Here is a 27,069-nt window from a genome sequence, read left to right as displayed (position 1 = left end):
GGCTCAATGTACAATTTGTGAGAATGGTGAGTTTTAATGTCTGCGGCTGGTCACCATAGACTACTCCAGATATTTCAGAAAGTCTCCATTTGACCATGTCACCGTCTGTGGAACATTGTAGACATGATGGACATGAACACTACACTTCTTCATGATCTATTTGAAGACTTTGGACTTTTTTCTGAAATAATACACACTGGACTGCTGACCATCCTCTGAGCTTCTCAGCCAATATCAGCCCAGCTGTGTCTTTCTACTTCCAGAATGTTCCTCCAGATCTTTCCATCTGTACCTTTGTGCTGGAGCAGTCCCTTTCTGTCCGAGCCCTTCAGGAGATGCTGGCCAGCAGAGAGGAGAAGGCTGAAGGGGTGAGTGAAACCACATCCATGTTCCAGGGATGACAGTCATTCTGCTTTCTGATCACTTTGTTTTTTTCACTCTTTTTTCTGACCTTTATGCCTTTTTCATTGAAAAAGAGACTATTGATGTTCATTAGTTCATGTGTAATTGGGCAAACTGCTGTTTTAATGGAGCTTAACGGAGACATACTGCAGAGCTCTGTACATGTTTATGTCTGAAATAGGATGCTAAATGGATGAATGGGCATTTCTTCTTGTTTTTATAATTATTGTTTTGATTCAAATTAATTAATTACTATATATATATATATATACACTTGAATATTTATTTAGTACTAATGTAAGAACTTAGTAATAGTATTACAGCAGATTCTGACTTGTCACAACAGCTATTCATGCAGATCATGTGGCTGGTAAGTTATACTCAGGTGGGTTTCATCTACTATTAGAGTGGTAAATCATAAAAGACATTTTTTTAGTTTTGAGCTTAAAAATAAAATCTTTAGTGCCATTTTCAGAACCAGTGTTGTTACTTATTTTCTTTAAAAATGATGGTGTTTTTATAGGACCTTCATATAAATACCTTTATAGTATTGTCTTTACGGTGCTTTGCAAATTTATTTACATCCTTTAAACTTTTCCCATTTTGTCATTTTATAACCATGAACTTAACTGTGTATTATTTGGATTATTTTTGAGACAGACCAATTACTATCACAATTCTGTGAAGTAGAAAGTAATGCTGTACAATTTTTCAGAAACTTTTCCCTTAACCTCTTAAAAATCAATTTATTTTAAAAGTTACCAAATTAGTAACCAAAGTGTTTAATCCAGTTGTGTTGTGAAAGTCTGTAAAGTTTGAAATAGAACATTAGAGAACAATCAGCTTCATAAAGACCAAACATTCTGCTTGTGTTCAGCATTAAAACAACGCCGCGTTCGTTCCATGCACTTAGTGATGAACTTGTGGCGATACTAGACGGAAACTCAGATTTGGTGAACTTTTAGTTTTAATAGGTTGCACAACAACGCCACCCTGGGAATTTCACCCAGAGAATATTTCTTTTGGTTTAAGGCACACAGGTTCAGTTATGCATGAATTTAGCACATCTGAGACAATTTCAAATTTATAAAACAACCATTTATTAAGCTCTTTTTAAAACACTTTTTAAAACCAGTTTCTTTTTACGAAGGGACACAAAGGAAAACAAAGAAAATCAAAGTAAGTGCAGTAGCTGAAGTTACCAGCCAGAGGGGGCGCTATAGGGACGGTATCCACCAAACACAGCAAACCAAAAAAAAAAAACCCTTTGACACACCAGACGCAGTGAGACAACCCAAACTCAAGAATCACAGCACGCAGAAGGGGAAGACACCAACACCGCCACCGGACCTCAGCAACTGCAAAACAACAAAAGAAAAACAGTTAACCAAGATAACAATCTTAAACCTAATTAGAAAAAAAGCAATATCAGCCCAACTAAATAAAAGACAAAAAGGGCCGTAAGCAAAATAAGTAAAGGAATAGAAATTAACAATAGCCAATGCAAGTTAAAACATCAGGACCATGCGTGGCCCGCTTGTCACGCCACAACGGGGGGTGAAATGGGTGCGCCGATGCCACACCCCAAACACGCTTCGATGGAGGCGGATAATACCGCCGCAGTACAAAAAACGACTGAGATGGAAGTCCGGGAAAACGAACGCCGACTGACAGATCCGGGAAAACGAATGCAGACAGAGCAAAGCAGAGTAGATCGGAGCAGAACAGAGCAGCAATGGTCCGACTGTGGGGGGACCTAGGAAAAATTAATTAGCCACCATTTTAAATAAAACTAACACTATTGCTTAGATAAGCGTTAGTTTCCTACCTGCCGATCCAAACACGCACACACACACACTCGCAGAAGGAGGAAGAGAAGGAGCGCAGCGCAGTGGCGCTTTACCTATAATCACAATTCAATTTATATTTTCTGGCCAAGATCAGCTGAAGTGCAGGGAGAGAGAACACCTACCACCAGGATCTCAGTGTAGCACGCACCAGCCAGTGATTTGTTACTTTCCGCTGCCAGAGTCCACAGGACGCGAACCACACAGTGGAAGAGCAAAGACGACACATCCTGAATGAAAGCCGCAGCTCCTTATATACCACACCCACCTTAACAACCAGAACTTCTCACCTGACAACCACCTGTGTGGAATTAGGTGCATTTCTATACCACTACAAACTGAAAGGGCTTTGCTGAAAATTTCTGGTCCAACTTTGAACATATGTGGAAATATTTTTTGTAAGGCTTTGTTCGGATTGTCAAGTGTTATAAGAATAAAATATTTATAAAACTGCAGGTCTGTTACACTGAGCGTCAGCTCTCCTTTATCTGAATCCTTTTATTCTGGAGGCTCTGACATATCGGAATTGATCAAAGTTTAGAAGATGATTAGATAAAAGAATATTACTGCTGTAAGATGCTGAGGAAGGTGATGGAAATATTTTTACTTTACACAGTAGCTACCAAAAACTAGCATCCCATTATACAGAAAAATCATTCTATTTTTGGCCTTAAATGACGTGTAAATTTTAAAAATAAAACCTGGTGTTTTTTGAATAATATTTTAGAATAATAATAAAATGCTTAGGTTTCTGGATTTTGCAGGTAACTTCAGTGATACTTGATGATCAAACCACCTTCATTTGTTGACAACCCAGTTCTTGATAAAAGATTTTCTCTTATTAAAGAGCTGTGTGGCAAAATATCTAAGACAATATCTGGACAAGTAAAATGTCAAAATGTCCTGTAAATATTCTACTTTAACTTAGAATTCCTACCTAAATATTCACATATACGGTAATAATCACATCAATATGCATAATTTGCTGCTCCAGAGCAGAAATCCTCTGCAGCAGTGCAGTTAGAAAATGTAATTAACTGCTGATTATGAAGCCATTATTCTGATAACAGTCTGATTTGAGCCCTGAGTGCTTGTTTCATCAGCTCACATCAGCTTGTTAGGATGATATTACAAAGATTTAGAATTTTAGAATTTTTTTGATGGCTTACACCTTTTCTGTGTGTTAGCAGGGATTTTGCACTCTATTAAGCTTTCTGAAGTGACAGTTTCATGTACAGTTTGCATGAATTACGATTATGTTCTGGACACCTTTATCTGTTATTTGTGTGTCTGCCCATGTGTCTCGCAGGCGGCCCAGGGTGGTGGACATCGCACTCTGCTTTATGGACACGCAGTTTTACTACGACACTCCTACAGCGGAATGGTTAGTGAAAACACAGCAAAGCAACAAGAACTGCCTCAACTAGGAGAAGCAGACTCAGTCATCAGTGCTAATCGCCTGAACTACGGAGAACTGAATCAGTCATCTTTAAACTATTTTTTTTTCATTGTCTCTTCTTTTATGTTTCTCTCTTTCATTCAGGAAAGCTTAATAAAGGCTGTGTCATCATTCTAGGACCAGCCTTGCTGATTGTTTTGAGAGTGCAGTCTAAAAGCCACTGCTCCTAAAATGATCAGCTGCCTCCATAAACAAGCAAACTGTTCTGAGAATGTCATATAAGACAAAGACTGAGCTAGTTGTTGACAATGACAAGAAATACACTAACTTATGTGCACCTTGCTAGTACCGGGTTGGACCTCCTTTTGCCATCAGAACTGTCTTAATCCTTCGAGGCATAGATTCAACAAGGTACTGGAAATATTCCTTAGAGAGTCTGGTCCATATTGACATGATAGCATCACGTAGTTGATGTGGATTTGTCAGCTGCACATCCATGATGCAAATCTCCCGTTCCACCTCATCCCAAAGGTTTTCTATTGGATTGAGATCTGGTGACTGTGGAGGCCATTCGAGTTCAGTGAACTCATTGTTGTGTTCAAGAAACCAGCCTGAGATAAACTTGTGCTTTATTGCGCATTATCCTGCTGGAAGTAGCCATCAGAAGATGGGTTGATAAAGAGAAGGACATGGTCAATGCTCAGGTAGGTTGTGACTAATGGGCCCAAAGTATCCCAGGAAAATATCCCTCACACCACTGCACCACCACCAGCCTGAATGTTGACGCCAAATTCTGACACTACCATCCAAATGTGGCGGCAGAAATTGAGACTCGTCAGACCAGACACCATTTTTCCAATCTTCTATTGTCTAATTCTGGTGAGCCTATGTGAATTGTAGCCTCAGTTTCCTATTCTTAGCTGACAGAAGTGGCACCCGGTGTGGTCTTCTGCTGCTGTAGCCCGTCTGCCTAAAGGTTTGACGTGTTGTTCAGAGATGCTCTTCTGCATACCTCAGTAGTAATAAGTGGTTATTTGAGTTACTGTTGCCGTTCTATCAGATTGAACCAGTCTGGCCATTCTCCTCTGACCTCTGGCATCAATAAGGCATTTGCTCCCACAGAACTGCTGCTCACTGGATATTTTCTGTTTTTCAGACCATTCTCTGTAAACCCTAGAGATGGTTTTTCGTGAAAATCCCAGTAGATCAGCAGTTTCTGAAATACTCAGACCAGCCCGTCTACCAACTACCATGCCATGTTCAAAGTCACTTAAATCACCTTTCTTCCTCATTCTGATGCTCAGTTTGAACTACAGCAGGTTGTCTTGGCCATGTCTACATGTCTAAATACATTGAGTGTCTGCTATGTGATTGGCTGATTCAACACTTGTGTTAAGGATGAAGTGAACGATGAGTGTATATTTGCAGTGAAAAATGTTTGCCTTTAAAGTTTAGAAACTATCAAGGATGGTGGTGGCAGCACCAGGTTGGTGAAAGAACTGCATTCATGGCTGAAACTGGGACACAATTTTGAGATCCAACAGGAAAATAATCCCAAACACAGATAAAAACTGGTCTTTAAGCCTTTTTATTGGTTACTGTAAGAATGCCTTTCACTATGTATACTGTGATTATTGTGGGCTCTTATTTGGTGAAACTTGTTTTGTTTTCTGTTCCTCATTCTAGTTCTTGTGCTGTCTGTCCACCTCACGATCGTCTACAGACAAACTGGCTTTTGACGTGGGACTGCAGGAGGAAACGACAGGTGATGGATGGATGGATGGATGGATGGATGGATGGATGGATGGATGGATGGATGGATGGATGGATGGATGGATGGATGGATGGATGGATGGATGGATGGATGGATGGATGGATGGATGGATGGATGGATGGATGGATGGATACATGGATGGATGGATGGATGGATGGATGGATGGATGGATGGATGGATAGATGGATGGATGGATGGATGGATGGATGGATGGATGGATGGATGGATGGATGGATGGATGGATGGATGGATGTTAGTTGTCTTAAAGCAGTTTCATTGATGACTTGGACTTTCCAGCTGTTGTGTCAGGCATTCTGATATTTCCATTGTGATCACTGATTAAATGATTAAATGTGGCAGTTATATAATGTATTTTAGTTTTTGTTATTTTTTTTTAATAAAAAAAAAATATAAAATTGGAAATTTTAAATTTCCAATCTTTAAGTTTGAAAAATGTCTAAAAAATGTGGACAGAAGTGAAAATTCTGAGTGAGAGTTTCTCACTAACCCTGAGATCATCAAATCTGGCTCTCCTTCATATAAATTTAATTATAGCTGGAGTGGGAAAAAATTCACTGACACAACAGTTTTGACTACTTTTTATTAATGAAAGTGGCCAGGCCCTTCACTGTTCATCTATAAAACCTGCTCGTCTCTTTTGTCTAAGGCACAAACTTAATACAAAAATCTAAGTGGTACTTCTGAATACCTACTCTGTATCAGATGCCAAGGTTTCCCTCATGGACCACCAGGCCAAGCACTGCTTGTTTATTACATTTTAGGATGAAACAACTGAAGTGCAAAAATGTGATATTTATTTCAATTGTATTATTATTATTATTATTATTATTATTATTATTATTATTATTATTATTATTATTATTATTATTATTATTATTATTATTATTTTCCTTTTTTAAAATGTTATAGTTGGTGGTTAGTAATGTTTCCCAATAACAAATAATTACCCATATTTTCTGTCAACTTTAAAAAAAATTTAACTCAAACACTTTGGGCCTCTGGATGATTTTCCTAGCGCCCCTACCACCAGGTTTAGCAAGTTTCTTTGGGAACCTCTGATATGTACTTGCCCTAGAACCAGGGGTGAAAGTAAGGGGGTACGGCAGGGTACTACGTACCCCTAAAAGATTAGTGGGGGTTCGCAGTACCTGCAAGAGAGAGGAGCGGCTGTCTGCTGTAAAGAATCAATGGGTCACATGTGCAGCTGTGAGTTCACCCACTAATCAGCTGTGACTGATTAGTTTTTCAAGAACAATCTAAAACACGACTTAATCGGTTAATAAATAGATTTTTTCCCCATTTCATATTGTTTCTGAACTGTTCGTGCTTTACTAGAGCAGCGGTGCAACATGTGGATCATGGAAGGTTTTGAGTCGATCTCGCATTGGGTGACAAACTGAACGCCTCCAGGACGCTGAGACCAGCATGTCCTCCTCTGGCTCGCTTAAAACGTTCAAACTTTATTAAACAACCTCAACAACAACAACAAAATCAACAAAACGTGTTCAAATTAATGACCCAACAACAATAATAATCTCAGTGATTATTGTTTCAACAAGGTGTTGCGCAATTCTGTGCGTTTCGGTTCCATTACCAAAATAACTAGCAGAGCAGGAGTTAAAATGAACTAATCAACCACCACTGTGTTCAGGGAAGGTTATTAATGATCGCAAAATAAATATCAAGCCTGAAAACCTAATATATTGTAACGGACTGAATGTTATGTTTTTAACATAATCTCTGGTCGGCCTGTGGAGCGCAGGAGGTTGCCACAGCAACGGGTGTGCTTAAATGACAGAGAGAGACGGAGAGTAAAAAGGTGTGAGTGGTTTAGAGTTGATCACCTGTTCAGGCTGTTTTACCTTTGTTTACCTTTGGCTCATCACAGCCGCTGTAGTTTCTGAACGTTCAATAAACGACAAACTTGGACTAATTACCTTGTTCTTTGTGAGTATAAGTCAATTACAACAAACATCAAACACGGTAAATATGTTTCATTAAGTATCTAACAAACAAATGGCTTCTACCGTGATAATTGTGTGAAATTAAATGAATTGTCTAGTATAAAAAAATAGTTTGGGTCTGTCGGGCTCACAGTCTGAGAGGCTTTTCCTTTATATCAAACAATTTTGTTTTTTGCCTCTTATTTAGTGGAAATATTGATGTTGATGAGACTTTCTCCAAAATAATAACCTTTTTAAACCTTTATAGCTCCACTGTTAAAAATGAGGCTCTAACATTCACAAATGACATTGAAATAAAATCCAGTCCAACATCTGGTTTGAGGTGATTCCTCTGGAACCTGTTGGAGGAAAAATATCCCAACTTCAGAAGATGAGCTTTAACCTAACAGAGCTCTGTGGTTCCTCCTGTCAGTATGAGAGTCAGGGTGAGGAGGCGCCATGTTAGGAAGAGAAGTGGAAGCTGCAGGATCTTCAGAACAAACAGGTCATGATGCTGGGGTACTGATTATCCCTCTGTCTGGACACAGGATCAATAGAACCAGTTTAAAAGCTAAAATGAATGATTATAATATACTGTACCCTCTAAAACTGTGTACTGTACTGAGCAAAATAAATTAATTTAAGTATTTCGCTACAATTTGTTGTGCTTCAGGTAGTTCCTACAGTATTGACTTTGTGTAACAAAAGCAACCAGTCGCTTCAGCTTCCTCTGCAGATTCACCAACAGGGGAACTGGCATTTGCATGAACATCCTGGACCTGCTGCTGCTTTTCACACTTTATTTGCAGGTGCTGACCTTGGTCATCCTGAGTGAAGGATGACCAAGAAGATGGAAAGATGTTAGCATAGCCCTGCGCTGCCTCTTGCAGAAAATAGCACAATCCTGTTATTTTCATTTAGTTCATTTTATCAAGCCACTCCCACACTTCCTGTTTCTGCTCTATTAATGGTTGGACAGGGAGATTTTTAAAAATACAAATGTTTGGCTGTTGGATAGAGGAAGAGCTCCGAGCTGATTTCCAGCACAGTGAATCTTTTTATCACATGTGGTCTGTAGTAAAATACAAGAAAACATTAGCCATGTTCCATATCCTCTGTTTTACAGTCTGTATGTGTGTGTGTGTGTGTGTGTGTGTGTGTGGGTGTGTGCGTGTGTGTGTGTGTGTGTGTGTGTGTATGTGTGTGTGTGTAGGTGAGGCATGCTGGTGGACCATCCATCCAGCATCAAAGCAGCGTTCAGAGGGAGAGAAGGTTAGAGTGGGAGATGATCTCATCCTGGTCAGCGTCTCCTCTGAAAGATATCTGGTCAGTTGTTGGTCTGTGGGAGAACCAAACTCTCCTCTCTCATTTTTCCTTCCTTGACTTACAAATGAATCTTGTCCTCCTGGTTTTTACTCATCTTCTGCCTTTGCTGCAGCAGCTCCTCATGATCTATAATGCATATATTGACCTACTGTTTAATGTTAGTGTATACTAAGGCATAACAGCAGACATGTTGGGGTTGTCCAACATTCTCTGAACAATCTCATACAGTTGGTAAAGCATGTTGGACTTGAATGCAGCTTGGAGGCTCAATGTTCCAGGTTTGCATCTGTCTACATAGCTAATGATCACCCTGACAGCATCAGTGATGTGTTGTCACTCAGGCTCACCAGGTTAATATAAACAGAAAATTGACTGCTGATAATGTTTACTTAACTGTTTACTCAAAGTGTTTTATGCTTAAACCAGAATTACTAAGTTTATTAAATGAATGAATATGTACACCTTCTGTGAGTCAGTGAGTCTGTGCTAACAGACAAACAGACTCACTCATCAGCCAGTGGTGAACTCAAGCTCCCCAGTCTACCTGCAGGAAATCTCTTGTCTGTGTGCTGATATCATTATAGAAATATCTCTGCCTGTGTAATTTGACTTATCATGTTTCTTGTAGCATCTGTCCTATGGGAATTGCAGCCTGCAGGTAGATGCAGCCTTCCAGCAGACACTATGGAGTGTGGCTCCCATCTGTTCTGGCAGCGAAGTAGCACAAGGTACGTCATTGAGCAGTTAGTTTTCCCTTCTGGATTCATTTTCCTTCCTGCTTGTGGTCAGGTCCAATCAGCAAATTAACTTCTAAGCTTCTTCAGCTGGAACGTAATGAAAGATGACTTTGACTTTTACACAGGTTTGTTACTCCATTTGGACAAATTATTCTTACATATAACTTGTAGAAATTGGCCTTACTTGTGATTAATTTTTAGTCTTATTCAGTTTTTTATCCAGTGTCTTAAACATCCTTAATAATTTTATTCACAACACTTGAACTGGGTACTTAAAGCCTCCGGACTAGCAGTCAGAGCTCTCCAGGCACTTTACAACAACATCACTCTGTCACAAAACAGTTCTTTTCAAAAATAAAAGATTCACTCTGATCCAGGACAAATTCAAGTAAATTAAAAAAATGATATCGAAGCTCAAATCACCATTAAGGTCAAGAGGATTTCACTCAAGCGGCTTCCAAACTAAGATCAAACCTGAAGCTGAAGCAGAGTTGAAGCAATCAGGCTGCCTGAGGACAGGAGAGAAGGGCTCATAACCGACATCAGGCCTGTTGATAGCCCGCGTACAGACAGGCCTGAGTCTGGGAAGCCATGGCAAAAACTGAGCCGGACCGGTTGGGAGGCAGACCCAATGCCCCAATGTTTACATCAATATAAAACTGCGCCAGCACTGGATCACATCTACGTTAGGCAGAGAGAACCTGTGGAACGAGTAACTGCAGCTGGGCCGTACTGCTACTACAGCTGGCACATGAACTTTACCTTAATCAGCCACTTTATATCCTCCAACAGCTTATTGAGTATTGGGTTACAGTCACTGCAAACTGACAAAAAATATATCATCCAACCACCAGGCGCTCCAACCATGATTGATGTTCATCTGGTCTTTGTCACCATCATCACAGTTCTACACGCTTTGCTAGGCCTGCAGCCTCGTCTTGTGACAAGTGTTATGTTTCTGTTGTTGTAACCTTTAACTAACTGAGAAATACCCATCAAATAAGCCAAGTCTATGTGATAGGTATTGGATTTATAGATGCTATAAATCCAATACTGTCTCAGAAAACCTTGATGATTATGGTGAAAGTCAAATCACTTTCAGACTTTTTTATTCCATGAAATTATTATAAGTCAAAATATGAATTGTATGTTTTTAACAGAAACTTACATTAACACAAATGTACCTGCTGCTCTTATTGAAGGTTCTCTTTTGTACCTCAGCTTAGCATTTTTAATCACAAAAGGAAGAAAAGGTTCTTCTGGTACACTTAGTTTAAACAACATTTTCATTTGACAGTTATGTCTCATTTCAGCTTCTCAATTTTACTTTCAGCCTTTTGTCTATGCTGTTCATATTAAGTATGAACAAAAGATTATTATCTTTTGTGACTTTAATTTACACATCCATCAGTTAAGTCAAGTCATATCATTTGAAATTTTTTAACTTGCCAAATTTTATGAATTCTACTAGTTAACGAGCTCACAACCAAGGCCACAAATTATTATTATGAAGATAGTTAGTTGTTTTTTCTTTGTTTACTTAGTTTGATAAGAATTTTATGGGCTTGTTTCTAGGGATTTTGTCTCTCCTGTTATTAACTTCTGTAAAGTAATTTGGGCCCTTTATTAAGAGATTCCAAATAAGGAGTGCTAAATCCCAGTACTTCCGGGATTTATCAGGATTTAACATGAGGAACCCACAAGGAGTAACTGAGAATGAGTTGCCTGAGTTTACCAGTCATTATTCTATAATTACTCCACTTTCAACCATATCTTGGCACCTTCATGCTCAGCAAAATACTAACAAAAAAGCTGCAGGTCAACCATATAGTTTTTATCCCTGTTTCTGTACTCCTATTAGGAGTGTTACATTATACAGTCCATTCTGTCTTTTCTTACGTCGTCCTCCTTCTTTATCCTCTTCATGTTGTATTGTTATTTTTCTCAGTTGTCAGTTTTACTCTGTTGTCTGTAGGTTTTCTAATAGGAGGGGATGTTTTGCGCCTCCTCCATGGACATATGGATGAATGTCTGACTGTTCCATCTGGGGAACATGGAGAGGAACAAAGAAGGTGATGTTGTCTGATATTAAAAATGATTTGAAGAAGTTCAGATTTTAGAGTCTTCTCTCTTTATTGTCTCTAGTTTAAAATAAAACTGAATGCTCTCGTCCATGGTACACTGAACATAAATTCTATTTTCTCTTGGTCAAGATGCTAACAAGATGTTACTATTATTTTAGCTTTAATAAGCTAATAAGGTGGAGCATCTTACTTAACTTACATTTTCTTAGGTTGTCAGTATTATGAAGGAGTTTTAAAGTTACAGCTATTAGTTTTTGTATTCTGGGTTGTCGCCCTGCAGACGAGACTGAGTATGTAGCTGTGGCTGAGTCCTCCACAGTGACAGAGAGTCAGAGAGTGAGCTCCTTTATGGTTTGAAGATGCTCCCACTGGCTGCAGCCATGTTGTTTAACAGCACTGCTGAAAGTGTCTGTGTACTCCCCCTCACTGACAGCAGCTTAGTGTCTGTGATTCTGACTCATCCAGGTGCATAGATATTACTGTACACAGCACAAAAGTAAAACTGCCCAAGAATTGTTTGAGGTTTGGTGTAATGGCTTCATTTTCTCTCCAGGTCAGTGCACTATGAAGGAGGAGCAGTTTCGAGTCACGCTAGGTCCCTGTGGAGACTGGAGACACTGCGTGTCATGTAAGCACAGCGTGTTCATTGGGCTCATATCCACAGCAAACTGCTCCGTTAACATAAGATCACTGCTATACATAACCACACTCCTACACACTGACAGACACACTTGATCACATGAGTTATTGTATTCTGTGTCTGTCAAGAAGTTTTCAGCTCCTGCTGCTGAGTAATGAACTGGTAGCGCTCACTGTACTGCTGGCTGCAGAGTGTCAGAGTACAAGTTAAAAATATAACACATTTTACTCAAACTGTGTGCGTCACAAGCCTTTAAATGGCCGTGATGGTTGCTAAGGACTAGCACTGTCACAGCTTGACGTTGTGTTTTGAAAGGATTGCAGACCATTACCATGCATGGGTGCCATGTATCAGATTGTCTACACTGGTCACCTGCATGCAACACTTTGACCACACAGTGTTGTATTCCATTTTTCAGTGATGGTAAAGAAACTTTGAAAATTATTTTGTGTAGCACTTAAAACTGAAGAAATGTTTGCTATAATATAGATTTTACAAAAATTAGCGGAGACTTGCATCAATAATACAGTAAAATGCAGCAAAATAGAATCCATTTATACTTGGGTTCACCTTACCAGACCCCAGCACAACATCACTGTGATGAATATTAAAGCTACTATATATTTCCTGTAAAGAACTAAAGTCATGTCAAGTTTATTTGTATAAAACATATCAGTAACAAAATAGTTCAAGGTGCTACACATGATAAAAACAGCACAACAAGCAATTATGAAATGAGCAGTAAAAAATAAATTTAGTCGAATGCAATCATCAAAATCACTGAGAATAATAAACACTAAATTTATTGTTCAAAGTTCCAGTTTTTACTAATCAAAAGCAGCTCTAAACAGGCAGGGTTTTAGTTTAGATTTAAATGAGTTTTGCAGTTTTCTGGAAGTTTGTTTCGGATTTGTGGTGCATAGAAGCTGAATGCTGCTCCTCCAGGTTTGGTTCTGGTTCTGGGAATGCGCAGCAGAACCAGAACCAGAAAACCTGAAGGGTCTGGAAGGTTGATCTTTCATGTATTTTGGTGCTTAGTAAAAACACAATCTGCCCAATACTCTTAGTGGAATCTCAAAGTCTTTCTGAGACAAAAGTAGCCAGTGCTGACTGAAGCTCAGCACATCTCTCTGACATGATAAATACAGAATCACTTCTATATTTAATCATGGCTGATTGCACCGATTGGATTGGAGTGTGAAAACTGAACTCATATTAACAAGATACGAGCTGATAAACATTAAACCTTTTTTCCACATTTGTTTTACACTGTTTAGATCAGGGGTGTCAAATATTTCACTGAGGGCCCGTTGGCCTCCCTCAACGGGCCACATTGACGGTACAAATCAGGAGTTCCCAGGTCCAGTCCTCCAGACTGCAACTTTTACATGCATCCCGGCTAAAACACCCCAGACAAAAGGTTGACTTCCCTCATCAGCAGCAACTCAGTTCTGTAGAGGCTGATAATGAGTCTATGGTCCAGGTGTGTTAGAGAAGGAACACATCTAAAGTTGCAGATTGTAGCTCTGGAAAACTAGACTTGGGCAGCTCTAGCATGAATGTATGAAAATACAATGTTAAAAATAAACAAAACCTCATATTGTTAAGTAACACTTAGTCCGTTCGTCTGAAGTGCGATATGCCACGAGAGGTGGTGACGTATTTCCGTTTGAATTTATGCCACATAGATTGGTTCCGGGTCCTGCTTGCTCCTATTGTTTTTACCCAAAGCTGCAAGATCTGTACCATGAAAAAGACGCAAAACTTAAAATATCTACGAGCTACTAGTACAACAACCGAGTTTTGTGGTGTGTCGTTGTGTCCAGTAATTAGCCGGTACCATTCAGTGCTTAGTTTTTTCATTTTCCTGCTGATATCAAGGCGACAGCGGACTGTAGCCAAAACTTAGCCACTAAAGCTAACACCCGGTTTGTAGCTGCCTGCTATTTCAAAGCTTGAGGATGTTGAAGATCCAGCGTCAGAAACGGGAAGACGGAGGTTAAAAGTTAGCAGTACGAGCTTCGTTCACTGGAATAATTTGTTGGAGGAAAATGCCGGAGGAAATCCACTGCTACGGGAACAGGCTGAGAACAGAGGCAGCGATTCGGCACAAGGTGAGTCAATACGTGTGTTGACGGAGTATGAAATTATTTTTAGGCAACTCCTTAGCTTTTGTTTATATGACAATTATACAAAATACATTTAACATGCAGTTGGAGCGACGAGTCCCTCCGAGCAGGTAATTTAAGAACAACCGAGAGCAGCAACACTTCAGCCCGATCCAAACCACACAGGTAGTCAGTCAGATTATCACGTATTTCCCGAATCCCGAAAAGGACATCTACCTGTGCTGTTTCATAATTATTATCCACGTTAGAGGGAATTTTTCCACTTGGCTGCTATAATCTGTTCTTGCATTACAGAGACGTAATTTCTCCTTTTTTCCCCTCTGAGATTCTGCTTAGAAAATGAGGTTATGAAGTTACATCCTCCCGCTGCTTTTTGTTTTTAAAATGGTAAATTTAGGTTTGCCTCGACTTTTATAAACTAATGCCTCTTATATGCATCATTTTTTGTCTCACTGTTGGTGCAGATATTAGGTGAACACGGTGCTTTGCCTGCTAGTAGTTTAAATTAATTTCAGCTGCACACTTTCAAGAGTATTCAGATTTTAACATGCATTTTCTTAGTATTTTAGTTCACTCTTACTCAGTAACTTCAGTGTTGCACCTCTGAAACATTTTTTTTGCAGTTTCTTTGTGATACCAGAACTATTTCACTTAAACATTTAATTTCCTGAGATATTGTCCATTTATTTTCAAGCAAAACTCTCAAAAAAAGCTGAAGATTTATTAGTTTTGATTACGTTGTGCAGCTAAATATGGACACTTATTAGTTTTAATTTTTCAGGTTTGCATCGTAACGCCTCGTGATGTTTCTGAGTCATGATCGTTGTGCCGATTACCTTTCCACTGGATCCAAGCACCTGGACCAGCTGACCGGTACGGCGTCCATCAGTCCACGGTCTGCCGGATCATCACAACGTGGACTAACTTTTTATTTACTTGGTTAAACTATGATCTAGAACCCAGAGCACCAGATATGTAAAACTCTACCTGCAGACTTTGTTGGCTACCCTGACCCTGCAGTCATCCTGGACGGGGCTGAGCTGGACTTCCTCTCCTCCAGAGTGACGAGTTTTCATCACCAGTAAAGGCAAAACAAGTCTGATGTCTGATTAGCTGCTAGGAAGTATATTATATATTCACTGTTCATTTTGCTATCCTGTTTGTTCCTACAATAAAATTGAATCTCATTTGTAATTCTCTACATTTCACAAACCTTTTTTCTCCCATTTCTCAGTGTTTAGATCAGGAATTCAAGTTAGATGTTAAAATGCAACACATTTAGGTTATACCAGCAAAGAAATGTAATAAGTTGTTAGTCATATAATTTAATATACTGAATAAGGCTGGATGATATGACTTACAACAGTTTTTTTCGTACCAGATTTGATTTTAATCGATTCCTCTCGTCCTCAATTTCTATAATAAAATCACAGAAAATATTTTCAAAAAATGCCTTTATTTCAATCATCTGTTCTGTGAGTTGTATAAGGGAGCATTAAGATCAGGATACAATCAATTTTAATTGCAAGAAAGCAGTCATTGTTACAGCAGAATAAAGATGAAATTTTATAACGATGTCTTAAAACGACAAGAAGTCGTTTTAATGAGAAATAAAGATTCAGATTGATCTGATGTAACCAGCTCAGTCCATGTGGTTCTGACATTTGTCAGTAATCAAGAGGATGTACATTTACACCTCAACTGACCAGGTAAGCATTAAGGTAAAACTAAATTTAAAAAAGGAGCAAATACTGTATACAAAATGGAAACAAAGCAACTGATAGAAATACTTTCTATATAAAGAAAAGCAAAAACGTTAATAGCAGGAGAAAAGTTGTTGGCAACATTAGCTCAGCCAATCTCTCCCTCCAGGAAGCCATCAAACTGAACTCCTGTCCAACTCCAACTATAATAAAGATTAAAAAAAAGAAAGAAAAGGGAAAGTTAAAATAACAAATAATGGCAATTTAATAATTCAGATCTAATGCGTTCTGGAATCTATTATTGACATTTTACAAATTTCACAAATCAATTAGAAGGTTTCACAAATGTTTTATTTATTCTGCTGTTAGTACAGAATAATCTAGTTTGGTCTGAAATGTCTAGGTGTTGTAGTTTTTACAGTACAACACATTAAAAAAAGCTCAAGATAGTGAAAAATTAAGTGTAATCGCCCTTTAGCTATTTTCCGAATTAGATGCTACCTTCAGCTTCGACTGATAGCTTGGGCACAATATAGACAGATCTATATATGTTTATATAGATGTATATCTATATCCATCTATACAGCATAGATATGTAGATTGCACACTGCACAGATAATCAAAACACTTAACGTTTACATAGCACCTTTGTAAGCTTGTCCCTGTTAGCTACGTCAGACATATGAAGCATTATGGTGAATACAAACCATTTATTAACTTACCTTCAAAGTTATTGTGAAGTTTTGACACATCCAGCTTAAATCCTTTGTTGTTGTTGGAGCTTTTCAGGACATCTGAATAATTCTATAAGCATCATTAATAGTCCTGCAGGACTGAAGAGCCACTGTTAACATACTGTTCCCTGTTAACATACTGTTCCCTGTTAACATACTGTTCCCTGTTAACATACTGTTCCCTGTTAACATACTGTTCCCTGTTAACATACTGTTCCCTGTTAACATACTGTTCCCTGTTAACATACTGTTGCCTGTTAACATACTGTTCCCTGTTAACATACTGTTGCCTGTGAACCGGAAACATTCTATGTGGCAAAACAATGCGGAAGTGCTAAAACGGAAGTCCGTGGCATATACCCCATTAAGCGACTTAATTAAATTAAGTCGCTTAATTTAACTTAATATAAGTTATTGGGGCCACAGTCAGTGGTTTTTGTCACTACGGAGAAAAATGTAGATGCATTTATCTGCTTAATTTGTGATGGGATCTGGATTCATGGTGAATATTAGCTAAACAGCTAAATAGCAGATGTTAATATGATTGTAATTTCACGGATAAAAATAGTACATGACCGATTTTTTTTATGTCGTCGGTCAAGATAAAGGATAACAAAAAAAGTCTAGCGCGACCTTCTATTTCTATGTCCATAGAAATAGAATATAATAAAGATGGTACCAATGGGTCAACCCTGCAGGCACACTTATTCACAGCAAGTAATTATTCAATTAGATCTAAACCACATGTGTCAAACTCAAGGCCCGCGGGCCACATGTGTGTGAATTGGCATACCACCAATTCACACACATCTTCATTCACAGTCTTGCTTGTAAATCGATTTGTCTTTTCTTGGACATTTCGATGTTCGCTTGTCGATGACTCAGTTTTATTCGCTGGTAAAATCAATAAGCAGCTTGAGGTGACTCTGCTGCTCTCTAGTGGCGAGAAGCCGTAATGTTGGCTGGTAACAATAGGAATGCATTATGGGAGATGCAGTTTGTAGTCAATTCGTGCTGAAAGCCTATTTTAAGTCAATCATGGGCCTATAAAACCCTGGGGGCGGGGCGGGGGGGGGGGGGGGGCACATAAAATGACATGGCGGGCCACATGTGGCCCGCAGGCCTTGAGTTTGACACATGTGGTTTAGATCTAATTGAATAATTACTTGCTGTGAATAAGTGTGCCTGCAGGGTGGACCCATTGGTACCATCTTGATTATATTCTATTTCTATGGACATTTATAAATAATTTTTTTTAGAATATTATTGAAAAGTTAACTTATTCCAGTAACCATCTCAAAGAGAAACACATTATACAGATGTATTCCACTCAGTCTGATATTTTCCAGCCTTCATTTCTGTTGGTTTTAATTATTTTCAGCTTCTATTTGATGAAGCATGATATTAAAGATTAGAATGCTACGTCAGACCAATTAAAACACCTTTTTAATCCAGAAATATAAGCTTCATGAAAGTTTTGTTTAATATTTGCTTAATTGTTGTCATTTTCTAAATGCAGATTTATTTTGCATCAGAACTGGTGGTGTTGAAAGCTGTGTTTGCTCTTGTGTTTTTCCAGGTGGAGTGGGAGTCATATCCGATGGGGTCAGCCTTTCAGACTTAGACATGTGACCACAGGAAAATATCTGAGCCTGACTGAAGACAAGTCTCTTCTTCTGATGGACAAAGAGAAAGCCGATGTGAGGTCCACTGCCTTCTGCTTCAGGTTGTCCAAGGTAAATCCTCAGTGAAGACTACCACAGCGCCAGTAAATACAAGTGACAACCTGACTGAGTTTTTGTTCTCTGATGCCCATCAGGAAAAGCTGGACCCTGGTGTGAGGAAGGAGGTGGATGGGATGGGTACACCAGACATTAAGTATGGTGACTCTGTGTGCTATATTCAACATGTCAACACCTCCCTGTGGCTTACATACCAAACTATTGATGCAAAGTGTGCACGCATGGGTGGAGTACATAGGAAGGTATTATGCAATACATTTAATTCATTTAATCTTTAATGTGTTTTCAGCAGACCTTTCTGGATTCAAGGTCGCTGTGAATAACTATAAGAAACCAATAGTGCCATAGATTTCAACTGGAGGTACACCAGTTGATTGGTGTACCTCCAGTTGAAATCTATGGCAGTCTGGGTATATCTGACTTACACCAATCTTACTAACTTTTACAATAAAAGCAAAGTACTTGCTTTTTCTTCCTGAATAAATTAAAAAAAAATGTTACTTGACAATAAACTGTTGTAATATAAAACAATGGCATATCATCAAGAGCCCACAGTTACAGAGCTGTCTCTTTGCCAACCATCCTGGTTGTGGGACCATGAGGGTGGGACCAGGAGGGTCCCACCACCCAACACAAATGAAAGCCAACTACATGAATTACAGAATATCTCATTTGGGACTGCAAAGTGGTGCAGTTGGTAGAGCTGTTGCCTTGCAGCAAGAAGGTTCTGGGTTCGATTCCTGGCCCCGGTCCTTCTGCATGGAGTTTGCATGTTCTCCCTGTGCATGGTGGGTTTTCTCCAGGTACTCCGGTTTCCTCCCACAGTCCAAAAACATGACTGTCAGGTTGATTGATCTCTCCAAATTGTTCCTAGGTGTGAGTGTGTGTGTGCATGGTTGTGTCTCTGTGTTGCCCTGTGACAGACTGGTGACCTGTCCAGGGTGACCCGGCCTCTCACCCAGAACATTAGCTGGAGATGGGCACCAGCAACCCTCCTGACCCCACTAAGGGACAAGGGGTACAGAAAATGGATGGATGGATCTCATTTGCTCCTATGCAATAATATTATAATGCATAAACAGTTTAAAAGAATACATTAAGATTTTCCTTGTTTTTTTATGTCTAAGTTTATATCAGAGGATATTGCAGTTAAACTTTTCATCATAATTATTGAGCTACTTTAACAGCTGAGGCAAATGTTACACTGTGTGTAGAGAGAGAGCAGTGTTTGTTACACAGCTCTGCAGTTAAACTTACATTTTATAACAAAGACCAAATGGTTACAATTTCATCTCCATTTAGCTTCATATTTTAGCTATTTGAATCATTGGCACCTTTTACAGATGTAGTTACATTGCTAACAGAAGTTTATGTGTGTCAGTCCCTGTAGAGCTGGTATTAAACTGTGAAACATTTAAATCCAGCATGTTCCATAATACTATGATTTTTTTCAGGAAGTTCCAACAGAGCAACTTCCAACTTCTTATCTGCTGACAAATTAGTCTCCTTTGTGCCAACATGAACAAGGCACCTTATATGCTTCATCTAATCTAATTTTAAACTCTTCACTGACAGCCAAAATATCAAATTGAGCCTCAATATTTTTTTCAGAATTTTAGTTTACAACTGACCATTCAGAGATTGAGACCTGTTAACTGTAAAATTGGCAGTTTTATCTGGTTTCAAAACCAGATAAGAAGAACTTTCAGCCATCGAAAGGTTCTATGGTGCTAATGCCGTCGAGACCCAGTTCTTAGTGCTTCATCAAACTTAGGCTTGCAGGATATTGTTTTGACACTATACATCTTTTTTAAAATCCCAGTTCATTCACAGTGATTCAGCATTTTCTGGGGGATTTTGTTGGTTTTGTGTGTGTTTTTTTTTAGGCCATCATGCACCATGAAGGTCACATGGACGATGGGCTCACTCTGTCTCGGTCACAACATGAGGAGAGCCGGACTGCCAGGGTCATCCGCAGTACCGTCTTTCTCTTCAACATTTTCATCAGGTGTGTTCTGCTACACACTCTCACCTTCACACTTTATTTACTAGAGATGCACTTAAAGAGAGATGTCACAACAGAGCACTGACAGTTTGAGTAAAACAAAACTGGAGCAAGTGCATCTTCTAAGCATCATCTCACACATTTTCATTGATAAACTGGAGTAGGAGCTCTACGAAGGATGGTCATTTGTCAGTTTTATCTTATATAAATTATACAAAGCTATTTCACTGCTTTTTAACAGAGATTAGAGAAGGTTTACTGACCCTGTCATTGACTGATATAAAAAGGAGTCTGCCACACTTTTGTTTGGGACCAGTGACAAAGATGCCTTCATTGTTACCTAAGCGCCTTACTGCTGCTGAAGTCAGAAAATGTCTGCCCGTCTTCTCTCTATTGTTTTGTTATTTGATGAAAATAGTTTCTGAGGTGTGCCTTCAGGTAGTGTTTTACATGCACAGTCCCAGCAGGTCCAGAGTGGATTCTTCTACAAGAATACATTACAGTCTTTACAGTCAACTTTCGCTAAAAAGTAGATTTAAATCATATTAGGTTGCTCTTCTTTTATTGAAGGTTTTTCTGGACTATTGGTCATTATTTGCAGCAGATCAAACAGGAAGTTGGTAGAGAATGAATCAGCAATTTGAAATGTGAACTAAGATAAGCAGATGAGACATGGTTGGAGATGTGGTTGACTGGGGACTGTTGATGTCTACGGAATACACTGAGTTCATTAGAGTGTTGTGTGCACTGTCCTCTAATTTCAGAGGGAATGTCTCCTCCTAGAGGTATAAGGGCACAATAGCTTGATTTTATCATAATCCTTTTGATAAGCACATCAGAGCCACATTTTCGCTTGATGTAGAACAGTGGTTCTTAATCAGTTTTTTTTTATTTTATTAAAAAAAACAACTTCTGTAACTATAACCATTATCCTTGGTCAGACTGGTTTTATGTAGATAAACATCTTACAGGAGCAGATCTTAGAAACTTTGTCACACAGTGAATGTGCCAGTAAAGGTTCTGCACCTCATCCGTAGTCCAATGTCAGGCTTCTAACCGTCAAATTAAATGCAGCAACTGCCGCTACGCTGAATATACCGCAACGTGTGGGGGGGGGGGTGAGAGGCACCTCTGGCGAAGCACGGGGAAAATCTGGGCGGCTGTCGGCCTGCGTGCGAAAGGACGCACGCAAACCCCTGGGGTTTGATCAAACCCAGGTTAAGAACCACTGACGTAGAAGCAGCCTTTCTCTTCTCCAAAAGATTGTGTGACAAGAAAATCCTGATGAATACAAGAAAACATCAGTTCAGACCAGAATCCATCCAAACATGAAGAGATGTAAACAAATGTTATGAAGTACAGGAACATAATCAATGTGACAGTATTAGGAAGTAGCAAATGTGTGCACAAACTTGCAACTTGATGAAAGGGAGTCCCAACAGTGTGCCAGTCATTCTGCTCAGGATACAGAAATACTGCATTAGTGGGAACCTCTTAACCCCTGAGTAGAACCCATTTACTGCACAGGAAGACAGAAAAAGAGATTTAATCACTTGAGTACCAGTGGTTGTGTCTGAGACAGCAGACTGTTTTCTGAAGCCACTCCGCAGTTCTGTAGATAAACATATCTGAGGAGGAGATCAGCCTTGTCAATTACTGGAGCAATAACCTGTCACATAAAGTTTAAAACTCAGGATGGATGCACTGCAGGCAGAGACGGTTGCCCTAATGTAGGATAGAGCAAGTCATATTGCCAAGATCCTCATTCCTAAGAGGAACACAGGTCAGTGGTGAAAACCTGGAGGAGCTGAAAAACAAAATTGCTAAAAGATGAAATACGTTGGAAAAGAGAAAAGGACAAGAACATTAAACACAAGGAAAGATAACACTGTTAAAGTGCAAACCATCTGTGAAGCCATGAGTATGTATCCTTTAAGTTCTAGGCTTTTCTGTGTTTTTTGGGTGTTTTTTGGCTTAATCTTTTCATTTGGCAGAATCTGGGCTGTGTTTGAGGCTAGCTTTGAATCACTTTAGAACCTGGTAAAAGCAGTCCAGTATGACACATGTTAAATATTTATGATCATAAATCAAGTTCTATTTGACCTGGATATACATGTGAAGGGACATATATACATGATATAATTATATTTATGAAGATGGCTTTTAACTTTGCAAGTAGTCATTTTAAGTCCAAGGCAGTTCCCACGAATTACTTACTTATCAGTCAGTCTGAGCTTTACAGTTTATTCTATAACCAGAACTGTACATTGGACTGATTTCATTAAAGACATTCTGTTCTATGGAATCTGCAGAGGTCTGGACACAGTGAGAAAGAAAGGAAAAAGTTCTACTTTAGATCTTCCAATAGACTCAGTCAGTCTGAGTCTACAAGATCTGATTGGCTACTTCCAACCACCTGAAGATCACCTGGACCATGAAGACAAGCAGAACCGGCTGAGAGCTCTAAAAAACAGACAGAACCTCTTCCAAGAGGAGGTAGGAAGCAACTCCAGGTGTGTGTGTGTGTGTGTGTGTGTGTGTGCGTGTGTGTGTGTGTGTGTGGGTGTGTGTGTGTGTGTGTGTGTGTGTGTGTGTGTGTGTATTACAGGGTTTCTCACTCAGAGCAAAGCCAGACGACATAGACCTTTGGTTGGATCATGATATCAGTTTCCTCTTGGTGACTTTGACCTGACAAATGTAACCATATGACTATCACATGACCATGATTTGTTCTGCTCCCCCTAGAGGAGAGAGGGAGGAGATCACTCCAAGATTTCAGCTTGGTGTGTGAAAATGCTGTGACTGCAGTAGGGCAAACCAAATCTGCAGGATATTTGTACATGCAGTGATCTCACCACCTCTGGGGTCTTGGTCAGCCCCAGTTCACCCATTTTGTCTATCTCCAGTTTAGAGAAAACGTTGGCAGCCCTGCTGTTAAATGGCTGATGGCTTTCAACTGCTGATACAGCTGAAGGTGGCAAGAGGAGCAGTTTCTGGCTGTTGATGCCGCCCTCAAGAATTTCTTTATAATTGTTTCAGGCATAAAAGGGCAGTGCTGCCATCCCTGGGGGTTAGCCATCATTTTTCACCTCAGTGACAGTAACTCAGGGGGCAGAGATAACTGGCAGATTGCCGGTTCAAATTCTAGTTCTGTCTGCTTCAGTTATGTCCTGGGGCAAGACACTCGACCCAACTGGTCCTCTGGTGGTGGCCAGTGATGCTCACTGTGTGTACCCTGTCAGTCTGCACTAGGACAGCTGTGGCTTCAGTGTAGGTTACCGGCACCAGCTAATGAGTGAATGGCTGAATGTAGTATGAAACTGTTTTTGAGTGCCTTTTGTTTGTTGGAAGTGAATAAACAGGAAATCCTTTCCAGATTTCTGAAGCAGTCTTCAAGTGCATAAGTTCTCCACAGATACCCCACATACATACCACACTCTGCTCTTTCTACATTGTGGCATTTTCTGACAATTTTGTGCGGGAAACCTAAAATTGTGCAGGTAACTGTTTGGACAGCTCAGTAGCAGCACTAAGGGGTTTACATGTGATTCTTCATTCAGATATCTAAAAATATAATTTTGACTAGTCATAATTAGGTTCGAAACATCTTAAGTTGTAATTACAGATATGTGTCCCATCAAATGAAAAATCCGGTGACGTCATTTGAGATATCTTAAAAGGAATTTGACTCGTCAAAATGTAATTGAAGATATCTTGAATTATTATACCTTCTAAACCAGAATATAAATGCAGATATTTTAAATGACCATTATGGAGAGTCGAAATGTAGTTTTATCTAGTCAAAATGCATTTTGAGATATCTAGGATGTAATTACGGAGAGTCAGATGAAACTGATTTTATGTCAAAATGGCCTGCCATAGTGCTTTACCCCTGTGCCACCGCAGCATCCAAAGAGAGAACCTGGTCTTTTGTTCAGGTGATGCTCTGAACGGAAATGAAACAAGAGCTTCCCTTTTATGCTCAGCTCTTTCTTCACCACACCAGACATGTAAATAATAACAATACACTACTGTATTTGGGTCTTGCTGTGTGTTTCTCCCCATTTGTCATGTTTAGCCCCAGCAACAAAATAAAACTGATCATTATATTAAAATCCAGGAAGCAGAAAATAAAATAGAAAATCTACAGCTCATCATTCTGAAGAAAGCAATCTGTTGCTACAGAGTAGCACAGTCATAAGGACTGTCTGATGCCCGTAGTGAAAAAGAGAAAACTGAACTCCTTGTGTTTGTGTAGGGGATGATCAGCCTGGTGCTGGAGTGTATTGATCGTCTCCATGTGTACAGCAGCGCAGCTCACTTTGCTGAGGTGGTTGGAAGGGAGGCTGCAGAGGCCTGGAGCTCCATCCTGAACTCCTTGTATCAACTGCTGGGTACACACAGTATACACAGATGTGGACACGTTTTACACACTTGCAGCCTCTGCTGACGTCTTGTCTAATCCACCTTCCTTTCTTGTTTCAAGCTGCACTGATCCGGGGAAACAGGAAAAACTGTGCTCAGTTTTCCGGCTCTCTGGACTGGCTGATAAGCAGACTGGAGCGACTGGAAGCTTCTTCAGGTACAGCAGCTTGAACTTCAGCAAGACATGGAGGATGTGTGTACGTTTAGTGATCTAGGAGAAAAAGAAACGGGCTTGATGCTTTGTGAGGATTTCACAACATGGAACAACAAGACTTAATTATTAAGATAAAATGATACATTTCAGAGTCCAAGTTAATTAAGCATTTTCATTTTCTTCTAGAGTAGAAAGTTATTTTAACATCTTGTTGTGGAAATCCTCAATGTTTGGAAGTCAGCTGGCCAAAAAAAGTCATCAGTACCCTGGAATCTAAAATCAGTCTGCGGCTCCAGCTGTGGGGCAGGACTCTGTGACTTGCTTATAGAGGTGAACACCAAACTCACTAAACTAAAAATGTTGTACTCGGGTCAAAAACCAAAATAAAGCTTTAGAGAAATACTGAAAAAACAAGAAAACTAAGTAATGCTGATTATATCTAAAGTTTCCAAAACTTGACTGGACAATTTTTGAAGGGTAAAAATGGAGGAAGGCAAGAGACGACATTTTGTTCATAGTGAAACCAGAAGAATTTAAAAGCATGCAAAGCAGAAAACTGTGATTTGGAAACGACATGTTTCCAAATCAGTTTGTGTTGTGAAACCAACAGGCCTAAAACCAGATTGCCTCATTTTGTGGACTTTTCCCTGTGTCAGCAGTTTCTGAGATTTTAAAGATTGATTAATTGATTCTTTTTGCTAGGTATCTTGGAGGTGCTTCATTGTGTGCTGGTGGAAAGCCCAGAAGCCCTAAACATAATCAAAGAAGGACACATCAAATCTATCATTTCACTTCTGGACAAGCATGGACGCAACCATAAGGTAGTTCACCACTATAGAAGATTTTAAATGACATAATCAAATTCCTAAAGCTTCACATGTGCTTTTGGACATTTGGAAATCCTTGTAGTCCTTGTAAGTGCTTATTTAGACAGACTTAGGCTAAGTTCAACTGACAAAAATGTGTTTAAAATGTTTGTAATGAAAACTCAGATAAATGCCCTGAAGTGACCTAAATGTACTGATACAGCTTGGGGAAGAAAGGAGAGCTAATCTGTGGTCTGTTGGTGCTGACCAGGTCCTAGACGTGTTGTGTTCACTGTGTGTCTGTAATGGCGTGGCAGTGCGCTCCAACCAGCACCTGATCTGTGATAACCTGCTGCCAGGAAGAGATCTGCTGCTGCAGACCCGCCTTATCAACCACGTAAGCAGGTATACACACACGCGCATGTGCGCACACACACACACACACACACACACACACACACACGCAGAGAAAATTGAACTGACTACAGTGAACTGAAACATTTTTGACATTTTTTTGTGGAGGTTAAAGAAACAAATCCAGTTGTACCTTCAGTACTCGTCCTCATGTCATTGTTGTCTTTATGTTTTCTAATTTTCCTGTCTGCTTTATTTCTGTCAACAGTATGCGCCCAAATATCTTCCTGGGTGTCAGTGATGGCTCTGCCCAGTATAGAAAGTGGTACTATGAACTTATTGTGGATCAGACGGTGCCATTTGTCACGTCTGAACCCACTCACCTCAGGGTTGGCTGGGCCAACACCAGCGGCTATGCGCCGTACCCCAGTGGAGGGGAGGGCTGGGGAGGCAATGGGGTGGGTGACGATCTCTACTCCTACGGCTTCGATGGACTTCATCTGTGGTCAGGTAAGCATTGTGATCATGCCCTGTTTATGCAACATGAGAAAAACATTGTTTCTTGTTGTTGTTCTTCAGAATAGTAACCATGTACAGTGATTTGTAAATATGTTCATACACTAAACGACCTAACCAAAAATAATGGCAAGCAAGAAATAAAAAATAATCATCTTCTAGCTTTATTTCTTCATTTTTTATTTCTAATTTGGCCCTTGAAGAGAGGCTCAGATGAACAATGTGACAAAAACTTTGGTTATCTTTTTGAAAAAACAAGAAATAAAAGAATTTTAATAAACAGCATACTGTGCTGATAAATGATGAGAAGGTGTCGAGGAATCTGGTA

The 27,069-nt window shown here is 39.5% G+C and overlaps 1 protein-coding gene and 2 long non-coding RNA genes across 3 annotated transcripts in view; 2 read left to right on the top strand and 1 right to left on the bottom strand.

The window, feature by feature from the left end:
* Positions 1 to 26,824, top strand: part of LOC108167265 (ryanodine receptor 2-like) — a 54,694-nt gene extending 27,870 nt beyond the window's left edge. The window contains exons 3-18 of the mRNA XM_081600232.1: positions 264 to 368; positions 3,559 to 3,633; positions 5,335 to 5,413; positions 8,600 to 8,712; positions 9,341 to 9,440; positions 11,425 to 11,521; positions 12,087 to 12,161; positions 18,319 to 18,475; positions 18,559 to 18,723; positions 20,368 to 20,489; positions 22,799 to 22,982; positions 24,745 to 24,880; positions 24,973 to 25,068; positions 25,768 to 25,886; positions 26,143 to 26,276; positions 26,494 to 26,824. Of these exons, the coding sequence (XP_081456358.1) occupies positions 264 to 368; positions 3,559 to 3,633; positions 5,335 to 5,413; positions 8,600 to 8,712; positions 9,341 to 9,440; positions 11,425 to 11,521; positions 12,087 to 12,161; positions 18,319 to 18,475; positions 18,559 to 18,723; positions 20,368 to 20,489; positions 22,799 to 22,982; positions 24,745 to 24,880; positions 24,973 to 25,068; positions 25,768 to 25,886; positions 26,143 to 26,276; positions 26,494 to 26,809 (2,073 nt within the window). The 3' untranslated portion in view covers positions 26,810 to 26,824. The remainder of the gene's footprint in view (positions 1 to 263; positions 369 to 3,558; positions 3,634 to 5,334; positions 5,414 to 8,599; positions 8,713 to 9,340; positions 9,441 to 11,424; positions 11,522 to 12,086; positions 12,162 to 18,318; positions 18,476 to 18,558; positions 18,724 to 20,367; positions 20,490 to 22,798; positions 22,983 to 24,744; positions 24,881 to 24,972; positions 25,069 to 25,767; positions 25,887 to 26,142; positions 26,277 to 26,493) is intronic.
* LOC108167270 (uncharacterized) lies at positions 1,474 to 3,552 on the bottom strand. Its single transcript, XR_001777626.2, has 2 exons — positions 2,231 to 3,552; positions 1,474 to 2,158 (listed from the first exon to the last, which is right to left on the bottom strand). It is a non-coding gene; the product is annotated as an uncharacterized LOC108167270 (long non-coding RNA).
* Positions 12,171 to 15,489, top strand: LOC145549051 (uncharacterized). The gene is made up of 2 exons (XR_014084975.1): positions 12,171 to 14,287; positions 15,084 to 15,489. It is a non-coding gene; the product is annotated as an uncharacterized LOC145549051 (long non-coding RNA).
* Positions 26,825 to 27,069: the final 245 nt, after the last annotated feature.

The sequence above is a fragment of the Poecilia reticulata genome, chromosome 19 (genome assembly GCF_904066995.2).
Source record: "Poecilia reticulata chromosome 19, P_reticulata-male-v2, whole genome shotgun sequence".
Taxonomy (NCBI): Eukaryota; Metazoa; Chordata; class Actinopteri; order Cyprinodontiformes; family Poeciliidae; genus Poecilia; species Poecilia reticulata.
The sequence above is the reverse complement of the archived record's forward strand: the minus strand, read 5'-3'. Positions and strand labels throughout refer to the sequence as shown.